General features: G+C 50.2%; 1 protein-coding gene across 1 annotated transcript in view; it reads left to right on the top strand.

The window, feature by feature from the left end:
- MYO5B (myosin VB) overlaps positions 1–14883 on the top strand; it is a 327031-nt gene that overhangs the window by 195639 nt on the left and 116509 nt on the right. The window contains exons 6-9 of the mRNA XM_041727359.1: positions 729–872; positions 2165–2246; positions 7309–7416; positions 11594–11703. Coding sequence (XP_041583293.1) covers positions 729–872; positions 2165–2246; positions 7309–7416; positions 11594–11703 — 444 coding nt within the window. The remainder of the gene's footprint in view (positions 1–728; positions 873–2164; positions 2247–7308; positions 7417–11593; positions 11704–14883) is intronic.

The raw sequence follows: 14883 nt of genomic DNA, 5'->3' as shown, positions 1-14883 counted from the left end.
TGTTATGTTTTCTTAATATTTATTGGTCATGAGTTTCTGCTGTGAAAGTCCTGCTTGTAGTGTCTACTCATTTTCCAGGTTGTACCCACTTGCATCATTTTTGCTTTTTGTTTCTTGGTCTGTGGGCCTCAGTAAAGTTTAAAACCTGTTTTTGTTATCTATAAAAACTGGACTTGCTTTCCTTATGGATCAAAATGCAAGGGTTTAAAAGATGAAGAGCTGCATGTGGATCCTTAACACACAGAAGTTGGAGGTCCTAGAGCAGAGCTGATGGGCTGGGTAGTAACAGCCTCTTGTCTTTGTCAATGCCATCACATACTTTTAAAGCTCTTGTGGATCTGTCCTTTCACTTCTCAAAGCAGCCTAATGAGGTAAAGAGGACAGATCCTTCAACTGTGGTCTTTAGTAGCTCTAGTGTGTCAGAGTGGTGACCTCTGTGTTCTAACCTTCCCTTCACGTTTCCAAGATGACCACGGCCGCTGCAGCCATTGACAGGATGGCTGGAAAGAGTCCACTGATCAAGTCCTTACTCTCACTGGCCGTTCTTAAGAGCAAAGGAGGCAGGAAATGAAGCTTTGTTTTGTTCTTAGCTCTGCTCATTGTCACCCCAACAGCAGGGAGGTTCTGTGAGTGAGAGGAGAGGAGGAGTGGTGATGCTGCCACACACCTGCCACCGAGAAACCCAGAGGGCCTTCCAGGTTTGCCTACCTCCTGTGTGTTCTTTGCAGGCCATCGGAAATGCCAAAACCACGCGCAATGACAACAGCAGCCGATTTGGAAAGTACATTCAGATTGGCTTTGATAAGAGGTACCACATCATCGGGGCCAACATGAGGACCTACCTGCTGGAAAAATCCAGGGTGGTCTTTCAGGTGAGTGGTCTGAGCTGGGCCTTTTTGTTCTTTGTCCCCCACAAGAGGTGCTTACTTGCTCCCTGACCCATTTCCTGTGCCTGGAGGGTTGTCTCCTCGTTTGGATCTGGAATTGGATACACTTTGTTCTTTTGGATTCCTTTCCTTACATCAAAGTATTCATGTGAATGCTGTGGACATCAGAGCTGAGAAATCTGCCCAGTAATATTTTGAAGAGGGTAATGATTTTAGATTCAATCAACCTCCTTAATGAGCATGCCTGTTAAGTACCAGCCTATGGCCGATACGACAGGTACAGCGAAGAAGGTTGTCCTGTTCCTGTGGATCTGAAGGTCTTTTGATTAGGGGAATGTGGGCTTCAGCTTTTCCCAGGAACCTTCTTGCTTTGTAGGTTATATTTAAAAACAAAAACAAAAACATGCTACTTGGACATCTCCTTAGCCTGAAAACAGTCTACCTCCTGAGCCCTCTTCTGAGATCCCATCCCTGAACGGAGAGGGCACGTGTCCCGGCCTGTGCCAGCCCCTCTCCCCACCGTGGCGTTCGGAGGGTGTGTCCAGAATAGCCCCAGCTGCTTCTTGGAGATGCCTGCCTGCATGCTGATGCGTCACCAATGCCTAATGAATGCTTTGACCAGTTTTATTAGTTTTCCCCTTTCCCTGTTCCGTCTTCATCTCCACCTCCCACATTTGGCTTGACGGCCCCCCACCTTCATCTCACTGCACCCAAGGAAAACAGCCTGCTGGGCTGTGCCTATGGCCAAGTCCTCTGGGAGCACCCCTCCAGCCTTCCTCTCCCCCTGCCCAGGTCTCCTGTAGCCCCCAGCCCCACCCCTGCTCTGTCAGTTGGAGGCAGCGGAGCCCGAATGTCCACTGTAAACCTGCCCCTTTTGGCCCATTGGCAACTGTGTCAGTCTGGCTTGACAGGTGGGCACATGGCCCTGACTTAGCTCCGGGCCTCCTGAGGGAGGCAAAGCCTACCCTGAGCCTGCCCACGGCCCCTGAACGAGCGTGTGCTGGCTGGCCAGCCTCCTTCTGTGGCAGAGCAGGGCTCTTCCGTGTGGGAAGAAGGAAATCACACGAGACATCGCACTCCTCAGGCACAGAGGGAACGGAAAGGCGATGGGGGGCGGGGGGCGGTAGGCAGCAAAGACTCGAGGGAAAACGTGAGCTCTTGACTTCTGAACGTGAGCTCTTGACTTCTGTGACCAGGGGACTCTGGGATTAGCACAAGTGGCAGGATTGTGGGGGAGATCACTGCCCTAAAACTGTTGAACTTCTTTCCTCCTCCAGGCAGAAGATGAGCGCAATTACCACATCTTTTACCAGCTCTGTGCTGCAGCCAGTCTGCCGGAATTCAAAGAGCTTACACTAAGTACGCAGATGGGGTGCCTGCCCTCGGGTTGAGGCCGCGGTGGGTGCTGCCTGGGGGCCCCGGGGGGAGGAAGGCCTGCTCAACCCACATCCCTCCGCTGTGGGTTCTTGTCCCGGCCCTGCCTCCTGTGTGGACGTGACCCCCACACACCTCCTTGGGCATTGGTGGCTGATCCGTATGCTCGGCCAGTTGTAGCCAGGCTGCCGGCCACAGAGAACCGTTAGGGCACCTGGAGGCAGGGGCTAGGGCAGGATTTTGTAGAACACAGAATTTCCATGAGGTATTTTTGAAAAATGGTTCCACTTTAGACAAACAGTATGTCCCTGTCCGGAGGGTCTAGAGACATAGCTGATGCTCATAATGGAATTGGGCCTGTGGGTTTAAGTCCAAATGAAGGATGGAGGCTGAAGGAAGGCAAGAGGTGGGGTGGGGGGCAGGAGGCCACAGTGGAGCCCTGGGGTGGTGCCGCTTGGGAGGTACATAGCCTTCGGGTGGGTCCGGATTCCCCTGTGTGTGTCTGTGATGCCAGGACTGAGGGCTGAGTGTGCGTGGAGATGGAGCCGCAAGGCTGGGGCTGAGCCACAGGGGTGAGCAGCCTGCTTCAGAGATGTGCAGAGGGCTCTCCTCGGGCTAGCCTGCCCTTCCGTGCCCTCGGAGGCCCTGAGTCTCAGAGCCATCAGACCCTGATGGATGTGTGTCATGTCACAAGCATGCGGGCTGCCCGCATAGCCTCGTGCATTTGCCAAGCACCGTCTCTGGCCTTTTGTCTGTCTCGTGGGGAGCTCAGCAGTCACTGATGTGTGGACAGCTGGGTATCTACACGGAGGCTGCTTAGTCCTTGTGCATCTGTACGGGACACTGACCCCTGGTGCCATCCATGACACCGGTCCTGGCAGTCTGCAGGGCCTGGCCCAGCCTGCGACCCTGGGAGCTGACACACACCCGGTAGCCACAGGCTCAGGCTGCCCTCCTACTTCTCGGCTTTGCTTATGAGTTCCTGTGGCATTCGGTGTCCAGGTCCTGTGGCTTAGCCCTCGTTCCTCTACTGACCCTGCACTGGCCATGTTAGGCCCGGGGGTGGAGTGTGGGACGTAACAGCCATGAGCTTAGCTACAGTCACTCATGGCACCAGGTGGTAAGGGAACGCTGAGGGAGGCATGCTGGGGCAGGTCCCGAGGCTCCCAGGAAAAGGAATCTGAGAACCAGGGGAGGAAGCCCTGGAGGGCATCTCCTGGCAGTGAGCCTGCAGACTCCTTGCACATGACCGATATGAGCCTTGTTGGATGCAGGCCACCCTGAACTAGCACCTGGGGCTTGGATGTTGGTTTATGGCCGCAAGCCACCAGGAAGACAAGCCTTTGCTGTCTTCCTTCCCAGAGGACACAGTGCGCCCAGCTAGATGCTTCAGGGCCAGCCTGCAGTGATGAACTTTTTCTAAAGTCGTTTTTATAGAAAAATTAACAAGTGCCAGAAAGATCCTTTGCATTTGGACCATTTATCCCAAATGTAACTTTAAGAATATGGGCATGGGGTGAATCTTTAAAATTTTTTTTTTTTTTGCAATTACATAAATGCATTGAAATTTTTTTTCCAGTGGCTTTTCCTTATCCTGTGTTTCAGCAAGATGCCAGACTCCTTGGGCCCCAGCTGGAACAGTTAGTTGAAAGCTACCCAGTGTGATCAGTGTCTTGCACTGTCCTACATGTGCGTGCCCTCCAAGAACATCTTAGAGCAGAGCTGAGAGGTGCTGGTGAGCGCTCATGTGCAGGGCAAGGCCACGTGTGGCCTGGTGGGCTGTGAGCTCTGGAGTCTGGCAGTTCCACCACTAGCCCTGCTGGGGTGACTGCAGATGAAGTGTAAGTGGAGGACTAGCCAACAGCTCCAAGTGTATCTACTGGGTGGCCTCCTTTCTCCTTTTTGCCTAAAACGTACTCAAGCGCATGGAAGTCTTGGCCACACCCTGTGGCTCGGTGAGGTTTTTGTGCATTTCAGAACAGAGGAGCACGTGGGCATCCGGGCCGCCTATACTTTCAATACCCTATCGGTGGTTTATTGCATTACAGTGACCTCAGGATGATTGGCCAAAATGTGAATAAAGGTAAAAACAGGTGGAAAGGACATTTATTTCCTTAAATACAACCTTCAGGTGATAAGGAATAAGTTATTTTTTACTTCCATTACTGCACCGACAGTCACAGCAACAGCGTCTCTTGCTTTGGACAGTTTGAGCATTGCCTACCAGGTGAAGCGCTGGCCCCCAGCCAGCCCTGCGGGTCCTCTGCTCTAATTGCTGGGCTCGGGCCTCCCCTGCGCCTGCACACTGTCTAGTCTGTACACTGTACAGTGTCTGTCTGTTGAGCCAGTTCTAGGGGATTTTGTGGTGTCTTTCTCCTGGGAAACACTAAGTAATGAGAGACCCAAACTGGAGGCAAGAGCTGTTGCTCCGGGATGGGACAGTCCTGGATGGCTCCATGGGCTGGAAGGGAGGGCAGCACCCAGAGCTGCTGAACCATTGGCCGGAAACGGTCTCCTGCTGGAAGATTTCCTACGAGGGTCTGGGTGTGATGGTGACAGAGATGATTGCAAACCTGAAAAATGATCTCAGTGGGATTCAGATGAATCAGGAGAGAGCTGTGCTGAGCCCCAGCCAGAGCGCCTGAGTTTGGGAACGGGAGCAGGGAAGGTGGGTGCTCAGAACATCAGCCAGGACGGGTGTTGACAATGGAGGGTCTCAGACACTGAAAATGCCTCCTTTCTTCTGACAGAGGGGTCTGGCGCCTTTGCCTGTTTTTCCAGTGTGTCAGCTGATAACTTTTGATAACAACTTAGGTTGTGTTGGTGGCAAAACCAGGTCTTAAACAACCATTTACACAATGGGGTAATGGGCTCACGGCTAAAGTCTGCAGGAGCCTGGAAAACCCCCTCAAGGCCTGTGATCTTCAGTTTGCCTATATGAGAAAGGGGAATAAGTATATTCAGTTATCTTCACATAGGCTTTGCAAAAACCATGAAAGGAATTACTTTAAAGGGTGAATGAAAAGAAAAAATGACGCTTTTTCTTAAGCTTTTGAAACTTGGATTCCATGCCCAAGCTTGCAGGGGGATTCGATATGAAGGAATGAATCTACCGTCTTGCACAGAGACCTGCTGTGACCCCTTCGTGACCTTTTGCCTTCCCTGTGGCCGTCAGGGTGCCTGGGGTGGAAGCCCTTGTTATCCCAACTCAGGTGCTCTAGTCAGCAGCATTCACTCCCTCCTCCAGGAAGTCTTCCCTCCCAAGCTGCGACAGGCACTCTGCTCTCCACTCCCGTGGGGAGTGTCGCCTGATGGTCCTCGCTTGGCTTGTGTGAGGCAGGGTCTGGGTCTGAGTCCTGCCACTTCCCAGCCGGACCTAGCAGGGAGCCTTTACTGGAATGTGGCCAGGAGCAGAGGATGTGTGGTGGGAAATGGAAGAGACAGGAAAGGGGAGGTGAGTGGGGTGGGTGTGGTGGGGGGGTACTGAGGAATGACAGGAACCAGTGGATCTGGGGCAAGAGGTGTGGAGAGGTGGGCTGGCCCTGAGTTGGGAGGGGCAAGAGGAGGTTGAGGCTGCTTCACGAAAGGTCTGGAAGATTCTTCTGGGTGCTTGACCTTTGTCTTGAGGGCAGTGGGACAGGAGGGGCCTGTAAAAGGCTTTAGATGGGGGGGAGTGCAGTTTGACCAGAATCCCCAGCAGTTTGAAGGTGGATCTGGAGGGACTGTTGCAGAAGCAGGGAGACCATGTTAGCATTGGGCAGTGGTCCCCAGACTGTGATGCCTCCTGAGGTCAGATGGCGGGCAGTGGCGGGCAGGATGGAGCGAGGTCCTAAGGGGTGAGGTTAGCAGATCACATGTTCAGGGAGGACTGGATGTTGCCATGAAAGCATGCCAAAGTGTCCTGGGTGATGAGTATCCCAGCCAACGCACTCTGGGGAGCTGTTGCTACTGTCTTGACAGAAATAGCACAGCAGCCGCCAGCGTCCAGCTTTGGTATCTGGTCGAAATCAGACGTGGTCCAGTTAGAGATTCCAAATACTGGGCCAGGTTGTGTTACACAGAGGTCCCGTGCCTCATGGAAAATGTGATTTTTGGGGGGTAATTCTGGTTGGGTGTATCGTTGCCCTAAATGCCGGCATCCACAGCTGTCCTGTGATGCCACCCTGGGCTCGTTGTGTTGTTTGGCCCTCTGCTGAGGTTGGCCCTAGACTTGCAGGCAGATTGGCCCCTCCCTGCCTGCTGCCCCTCAGGCCGTTAGGGGAGCCTGAGAGGAATCAAGCTGGAGGTGAGAGCCAACATGTGAGGGTCTCAACTTGGGTCTGTTCACGTGCCGAAGAACTGGGGGGGTACCCCAACTTGGTAAAACAAATGAGTAAAAAAACCCCATCCCCTTGGGCATGTCCGTGCCTCTGCTCTGTCAGGTGAGGTGGTCAGACTCAGGTTGTCGACAATAGGTGTGGAAGTCTGCAGTTCTAGGCTGGGCATGTCCCTCACTGTATATCAGATCCTTAAAAAAAAAAGAAAAAGAAAAAGATTTAGGGATAGACCAAGCACAGGAACAGTGGGACAGAGAGAGAGCATGCGAGTCAAGTTCTCCACCCTGAGCACAGAGCCCGACACAGGGCTCAATCTCACGACCCTGAGATCACAACCTGAGCCAAAACCTAGCGTCAGGTGCTTAACCCACCACACCAGCCAGGTGCTCCTCAGATCCTTCTTAAAAAGCAGGTCTTTGGTGAGTCCTGTAAATGGAGCCGCCTGTGATGTTTCCCCCTTCACGTGTTCTTCACATATTGGTTTTATACCAACACAACAGTGCCTTCTCTCTCCTCAGTGTAGGGTTCAGGGTTTCCTGAGCCAGTTTTCTTTCCATCTGCCATGGTCGATGAACATGATTATTTGTAAGGGTTGCACATCCAGTTGGGAATAAGATCTTGGCCTGGGAGTCGAGATCCTCATGGGGTGTGGTCTGCGGGGACACATGGGGTATAAAGCAGGACGGGACCTCTGTCCCATGCCTGATGCCTTTCCTCTGTGTCTCCTGCAGCATGTGCCGAGGACTTCTTCTACACCTCACAGGGAGGAGACATACGCATAGAGGGCATAGACGATGCTGAGGACTTTGAGAAGACACGACAAGCCTTCACGTTGCTGGGTAAGCAGCTTCCTGCTGGGGAAAGGCCTGGACGTTGACTTTACTGAGAGTAGAGGAGCATGACAATGTCCCACTTTGCCAGCCTGTGGAAGCTCATGGACTCCCAGTTGCCCTTGGTGAATGTCGTCCAGTTGTCACTCCATCGCAGCTCTCGGGTGCTGCAAAGTGACGCTTTCTACTTCCTCAGGCCCTTGAAGTAAAATGAGAAAGAGCCCTATCTCCTCATGCTGTGGTCTGGGTCTAGAGGTCATGTGTTCCAACAGAAAGATCGTGTCTTTAGAACCAAACCCACCCACCTACCACAGTCCTGGGATCCAAATGGAAGCTGGCCGTAAAGGTCTGGTAGCACGCTCACGTATACGGTGGCCTCTCCCTTATGGCTCTTTCTGTATAGAGCGTAATGTGGAGTTCTTGGACATCTCTCTGCCCTTCTGGACCTAAAGGATAATAGGGGGAGAGAAAAGACCTTTCTTCTGCTATTTCTTTTTTTTTTTTTTCTTCTTTTCTTTTCTTTTTAAAATACCCACTGCTCATCAGGACAAATGCTCTCCTTAACGTCCATCACCTATTACACTTCACCCTCCCACCTACCTCCCTTCTGGTAACTATCAGTGTGTTCTCTGTATTTAAGAGTCTTTTTTTTTTATTTATTTATTTATGATACGCACACAGTGAGAGAGAGAGAGAGGCAGAGACACAGGCAGAGGGAGAAGCAGGCTCCATGCACCGGGAGCCCCACGTGGGACTCGATCCCGGGTCTCCAGGATCGCGCCCTGGGCCAAAGGCAGGCGCCAAACCGCTGCGCCACCCAGGGATCCCCCCTCTTCTGCTATTTCTTAAAAAAGATTTTGAAACAGCAGGTGCACACGAGCAGGGGGGAAGGCAGAGTAAGGGGGAAGAGGAGCAAGCTCCCCACTGAGCAGGGAGCCCAATTCAGGACTCGATCCCAGGACCTGGGGTCATGACCTGAGCTGAAGGCAGACGCTTAACGGCCTGAGACACCCAGTCGCCCTCTCTTGCCATTTTTGAGGAAGAGGAGCCATAAGTGGTGAAGGGAAAGGCAAGCCTGCCATAACTGAGAAGTTGAATGAGTGAATCTCTGGGATCTGCAGCCAGAAAAACAAAGCTTGGGGGGGGGGGGGTGGTCAGCATGAGACTCACAAAGTGGCTCAGGGTGGCCCCTGTGTTTCCCTGCACCCTCTTCTCTGACAGAGGTAGATGGTTGGCTTCTGAGTCACCTGACTACTCCAGAGCCACATTTCTCAGGTTCTTTGGTGGGAATCTGGGCATTCTTAGCTAATGTCCAAGTAAAACCTGGCCCAGCAGGACATGCCCTGATCTCTCTGTCCTGATCTGATCTGTCCGTGCTGAAGTCTGAGTGCTTTTCACTCCTCTGGTTAATCAGTAGGTAGACTGACTTTATCTTTTGTGCTCATGAAATAATGACAAAGCCGCACTGGTTGTTCCAAAAAAAGATGTAACTTAACTAGAGCAGTGGTTGATGATGATTAAAAGGGGTGTAAGAACTTGAGGGCCAAGAAGTAGCAGGTGCAAAGGCACAAGGAAGAGCAGCTGATAAAGTAATTGTTGACTCACTGAGATTCCAGCCACTTCTGGGAGCAGGCGGTTACCTCAAGGTGAAGAAGCCCACTGGTGAAAACTCCTGCCAGAGGGTGTGTGCCGTTGCTGGTCTGCACAGGCAGTAGTTGCCCCAGGGTGTGATGGGACCAGGAGGTCCCAGAAGCAACTGCTCATGGAGAGGGTGTGGTCTGAGGGCGTTGCTGGGCCACCAAGATGACACAAACTATGGACTGTGGAGGACGAGAACCAGAGACACGCTTGATCCCTTCCTGCTGTTGGGTTGTGGAGTTGCGATGGTCCTCTTTGACCGAGCTGGACATTCCACCAGGAGGCAAAGGGGAAATGGTCATTTTACCCTTCAGCTGGGGAGTGGGTATGGAGGGGACTTTCTGAGCAGGGGATCAGTCTGCCTGGTTTGATGGGGGGCAGCCTGGAGGCTGCTGATCCAAGAAGAAGTGGTTCTTCTGAGGCTCCGTGGAGGCTGGATACTTTCATTCACCAAGCAAGTGGCATTTGAAAATCTATTGTGATAAGCCTTTCTTTCTTACTCTTGAATGAACACATCCACGTTTTTACTTTAACTCTTTTTTTTTTTTTAACATTTTATCCATTTATTCATAGAGAGACAGAGAGAGATGCAGAGACACAGACAGAGGGAGAAGCAGGCTCCACGCAGGGAGCCCGATGTGGGACTCAATCCTGGGTCCCCGGGATCACGCCCTGGACTAAAGATGGCGTTAAACCCACTGAAACACAAGGGCTGCCCTTTAACTCTTTCTTAAAGGACAAGATTTTAAATATTTGGGGCTTCCTGCGCCCTGCAGTTTTTGAAGCAGCCACTCAGCCACTAGAGTGTGAAGGTGGCCACAGACAAAATGAATGGGCATGACCTTTCTAATAAAACTTTATTGATAAACCACACCATGGACTGTGGGTCATTGGTTGCCAACCCCTGTTTTATACCTTCAGTTTTATTGTTTGCTCTTTGGTGTTTTGCTTGTTAGAGTGAGGTACTGCCTATTATAAGAGTATATCAAGAAGGGACTTTCTGGTCAGTAGAGTGCACGAAGCCTAACTATCGTTAGGACTCAATAGTTATTCAGTATCTCAATATCTACTAGTTGTATTCTTACCATGACACTGTGGTGTAGGCTTTGGAAACTGACAGAGCATTTGTTCCCAAGAATAAGCGAAGGGGAAAGAAAAGTGATCTGTCCCTCCTATGAAGGTCCCAGACCAGCTTCCTGACCTACTTTAAATAGGATCTATTTGGGTGCAGGACATTCTGAGCACTGATTGAAAGCCTCATACTTTACTCCCCAGTGGGTCTGTGGGTGTGCAAGCATCAAGTCCCCTATCTCATCTGGGGTATCAACCTCTTGCTTTAACCTGTCCTCCTTTTTTGAGTCTTATCAGTCATGCTAAATTTTTTGGCTTCCAGCTGGTTTTTTATTTATTTATTTTTTTCAATTGACCAAAACCAGTTATGTGAATGGCTCATGCATTTCTGCAGACATTTGTGAATACTTGGAGTTTGTAACCATTATTCATGTTTCTGAGTACCAATGTGCCAGGGCAAGAACAGGGGTTCATTATCTCATGGCTATTTTTTTTGTATATTTTAAAATTTTATATAGAAAAATTTAAAAGTAACTTCCTGCCCCTATGGAGCTTACACAGTAATAATAGTCGTCTATCATTGGGTCTAGAACTAGTCCAGTTCATGGTTGTGTAGTCCACATGATCAGTAGTTTTCAGTCCTAGTATATTCCATCTTCACCTCCCATTTTTTTATGGGTGTCACTGACTTTTTTTTTTGGCCTGTATAAAGCATTGCCTTTAAAATAATTGCAGCCAGAGAGAAATACGGGAGACAACTGTATTATTTCTCAAGCTGAGTGGTAGGTTGATGTGTGTTCTGTTATTCTGTAACCTTTTTCTGTAGGTCTGATCTTCTGTTATTCAGAAAGAAATGATAATGCCTTAAAGCTACATGTAAACTTTAAGAAATCATCCATGTCTTTGATAGCCAGTCAATGCGGCAGCAGGCATTTGCTGCCACGACGGTTCCAGGTTGTGTGTGTCTGTACCTGACAAAGAGCATGGAGTGCGGGCCTGCCTGGCAATGGCGGGGAGCTGGCTTGTCCAGAAGTCCTCCTCTTCCTCCTCCATTGGCACTCTGGATGTGGGACAAAGATGTTTGCTAGATATTAGGTTCAGAGAGAAATGACCATTCTTATTAAACTCATGAAAACATCCATAAAGTATTTGGTTGAAATGAAGTTGAAAATGAGTCCGCATGATTGTTATGACTCCTTTGCTCTTGGAGAAGTTAAAATAGTAGCATAACCCACCTGGCTTGATCAGGACAATCAGAGTGAGGACATTTCCCTTCTAGTCCAGGGAGCCCCTTCACCCTCTGAGCTGTTACTGTGAGTGGTGGTAATTACTTGGTGAGGAGCCTGGATCACTTTAGGTCCAGAAAGGAAAATCAAACCTTTTTTTTTTTTTTAAGTCCTTTAAAAAAGGGTAAAATGTCCTTTCTATCCTACCGTGGATGCTGAGTGTCACTCAATCTTTTTTTTTTTTTTTACAGGAGTGAGAGAGTCCCATCAGATAAGCATTTTTAAGATAATTGCTTCTATCCTGCACCTTGGAAATGTGGAGATTCAGGCTGAGCGTGATGGTGATTCCTGTAGTGTATCAGTAAGTCGCACATGAGCACCCAAGATAAAACGCACACAATTGACTCTGCTCTTAGAATCTTATACAACTGAAATGTGTCCTCACGCTCAGAGGACGCTCCTAGGTTATTTATTAACAGTAATGGTTTCTGTTCCCTTGCTGATAATTTTTTAAAAGAATACATCCTTTTCAAATCAGCTGCCATCAGATTTCTATCGCTGAGGGCAGGGAATTTAGTGGCTGTTAAATAAGTTCTTTTTCTCGTGGATTACTTTTCCAAGTACTCTGATGTCCATGGAATTCTACAAAGTGTTACCATTCCATGAGTACTTTCTGAGTCCCCAGCTGAGGTCCATGCAGCAAGGAGATGAAGGCGTGTTGGACGCCATATTTGGTGACTGTCTTCAAGGGGCTTACAGGAGGGACCCCTGGGTGGCGCAGCGGTTTGGCGCCTGCCTTTGGCCTGGGGCGCGATCCTGGAGACCCAGGATCTAATCCCACATCGGGCTCCCGGTGCATAGAGCCTGCTTCTCCCTCTGCCTGTGTCTGTGTCTCTGCCTCTCTCTCTCTCTGTGTGTGTGACTATCATAAATAAATAAAAATTAAAAAAATTAAAAAAAAGGGGGGGCTTACAGGATAATCCAGTAGACAAAAGATGACCTCACTTGGCAAGATTATGACAGTACGATGCAGAATATGGAGACATCTGTGTGTGACAGCATTGCAGATTGTGAATTACCCCATAAATGCTCAGAGTGACTGTTATCTTCCTGGTGCCCAGTGTAGCACCAGTCATGTGCTAGATAGGAAACCTCTAGGTGGTTGGATGCAGGAGGTGTTGGAGACATGTAGTCCTATACATAGCAGCTGGGTGTGCTCCTGGATATTTGTGTCAGGCTAGGTCCAACCTTGGTATGCTCACCTTAAAAAGGTAAATCTTCAGTTGTTGATTAAATACCTTTCTTGTGCCCCTGAGTGGCTAAGTCCTGGGGAGGTATGATGTTCAATTCTTACTCCCGATGACTTAGAATTTAGAAACCAAGATTCTTAAAAAAAAAAAAAAAAAAAAAAAAAAAAAAAAAGAAAAGAAAAAGAAAAAGAAAGAAACCAAGATTCTGGGAAAAGATAGAAGACAATCCTATAGACTACAAATGTGGGCCTATGTGTCCACACCACTCACAATTGATGCCTTTTCAATTGGCAAACGTTTGTTAATCTCCCGCTGTTTGCCTGGAGTTCAGGCTCATCAGAAGGTGAAACTGGTCCTGCCATTAGAGAGAGGAAGACCTGAATGGTAGTGGGCATCTGGCCACCCCCCTTGACCCATACATTTTCCCTGAAAGAGAAATGGTCTTGGGGGTGGTGGGGGGTCTGGGCCTGTCAAGGTTGCCGCCACCTTTGGCGTGGAACCTGCCACCTCAGGAGAGCTTTGGGGCTCGTGTGCTTGGGCCCAGTGCGAAAGGGGGGAATGTTGGAGTCAAGCAGTGTCAGGTGGCCATGGATGATGCCGGAGTGTATTGGGTGGGCGGGCAATGAGGTTGGCAGCAACGGTGCTGTGAGAGAGCCTGTGCTGTGCAAGCAGGCCCTGGACCCCGGCAGTGTGAGGACTCGGTGCCCCTCCAGTGCAGGCCGCATACTCCCTGACTCTGAGGCCTTTGGGCCAGTGACAAGTTGCCCTCATATCTTTCTCCTTGTGAGGAAGGCATAAAGGGTCTGTACCTAACCCCCAGCCATACCCCAGTAAGTGCCCCTTGGTTCCTTAGGGCAGCCATAGGTGTCCTGGTGTAGGGACAAGTGACATTAGGAACATTTTCTTTGAGAAACTCCTGGTTTGGGTCTTTGAGGTACAGGAAAGGTGACCCATATTCTTTGGTTTCCAACCCACCCCACACCCTGCCCCTCCCCCAGTCCCTCCTCCCCCATCATGGATTCTTACCACATCTGTACCTGTTTTCTGAGGTGCTTAGCAAGGTTGTAATTTTATGTTTCCTGTGGGGTGGTTGGCTGCATGTCTCTCCCCTGGTGAGACTCTACAGTCTCTGAAGGCAGCTGCTAGATGGTGCCCAGCATGTTAGGTGGGTGCCTGATGAGTCGATGCTTGATCAGTGCTGGCTTCCCCCACTCAACTCTGGGGCTGGGGCTGGTGTGCTCTCTTCCAACCCTGACACACGTTGGCACCACCAAGTGTTTCTGTAAGGACTACACGAAGGTGGGAATACCAAGGCACGTACTTGGGGAAGAGAGGACAGAGATCACAGGTGGTGGTTTGGGGAGAAGAGGGAGAAAGCCAGATGGTTTTGGACACCAAATGGGCAGCGGGGACTATCTCTCTGAGATAACAGGAAGTCAGATTGTTTTTTATGTTGTTTTTTTAAGATTTTTATTTATTTTAAAGATTTTATTTATTCATGAGAGAGAGAGAGAGAGAGAGAGGTAAAGACACAGGCAGAGGGAGAAGCATGCTCCATGCAGGGAGCCCAACATGAGACTCGATCCCAGGACTCCAGGATCACACCTTGGGCCAAAGGTGGTGCTAAACCGCTGAGCCACCCAGGGATCCCCAGTTTATATTTTTTAAGATTTTATTTATTCATGAGAGACACACAGAGCGAGGCAGAGACCCAGGCAGAGGGAGAAGCAGGCTCCATGCAGGGAGCCTGATGTGGGACTCAATCCCGGGACTCCAGGATCACACCTTGGGTTGAAGGCGGCACTAAACCGCTGGGCCACCAGGGCTGCCCTGTTTAAAATTTTATTTGAAAGAGAGCACCCAAGCAGGGAGGAAGGGCAGAGGGAGAAGAAAAAGCAGACTCACTGCTGAGCAGGGAGCCCGATGTGGGGCTCGACATCGAGGACCCCGAGGTCATGACCTGAGCCAAAGGCAAACACTTCACCTGGCTGAGCCCTCCTGGTGCCCCAGGAAGTTGGGCTTTTGACCACAGGAACTTGGTCTAGGCTGATCTTGCCTTGCTCTCTATTTAGAGACTGTGCAGAGAACTCCTTGTGCATAAGAGCTGAGTCAGGACTGCCGGGGTTAGATCCTGGTTCTGCTACTTACTGATAGTTAACCTTTCCAAGTCCGCTCCCTCACCTGTGGGGTGGGGGTGCTATGACCTACCTGAGCCCTGGGATCATGTGATTGAGCTCTGGCCTGGTACCCTGGTTGGAGCCAGAGTGGACCTTCTGGGCAGCCCTGTTACT

This window comes from Vulpes lagopus, chromosome 1 (genome assembly GCF_018345385.1).
Source record: "Vulpes lagopus strain Blue_001 chromosome 1, ASM1834538v1, whole genome shotgun sequence".
Lineage (NCBI taxonomy): Eukaryota > Metazoa > Chordata > Mammalia > Carnivora > Canidae > Vulpes > Vulpes lagopus.
The sequence above is the reverse complement of the archived record's forward strand: the minus strand, read 5'-3'. Positions and strand labels throughout refer to the sequence as shown.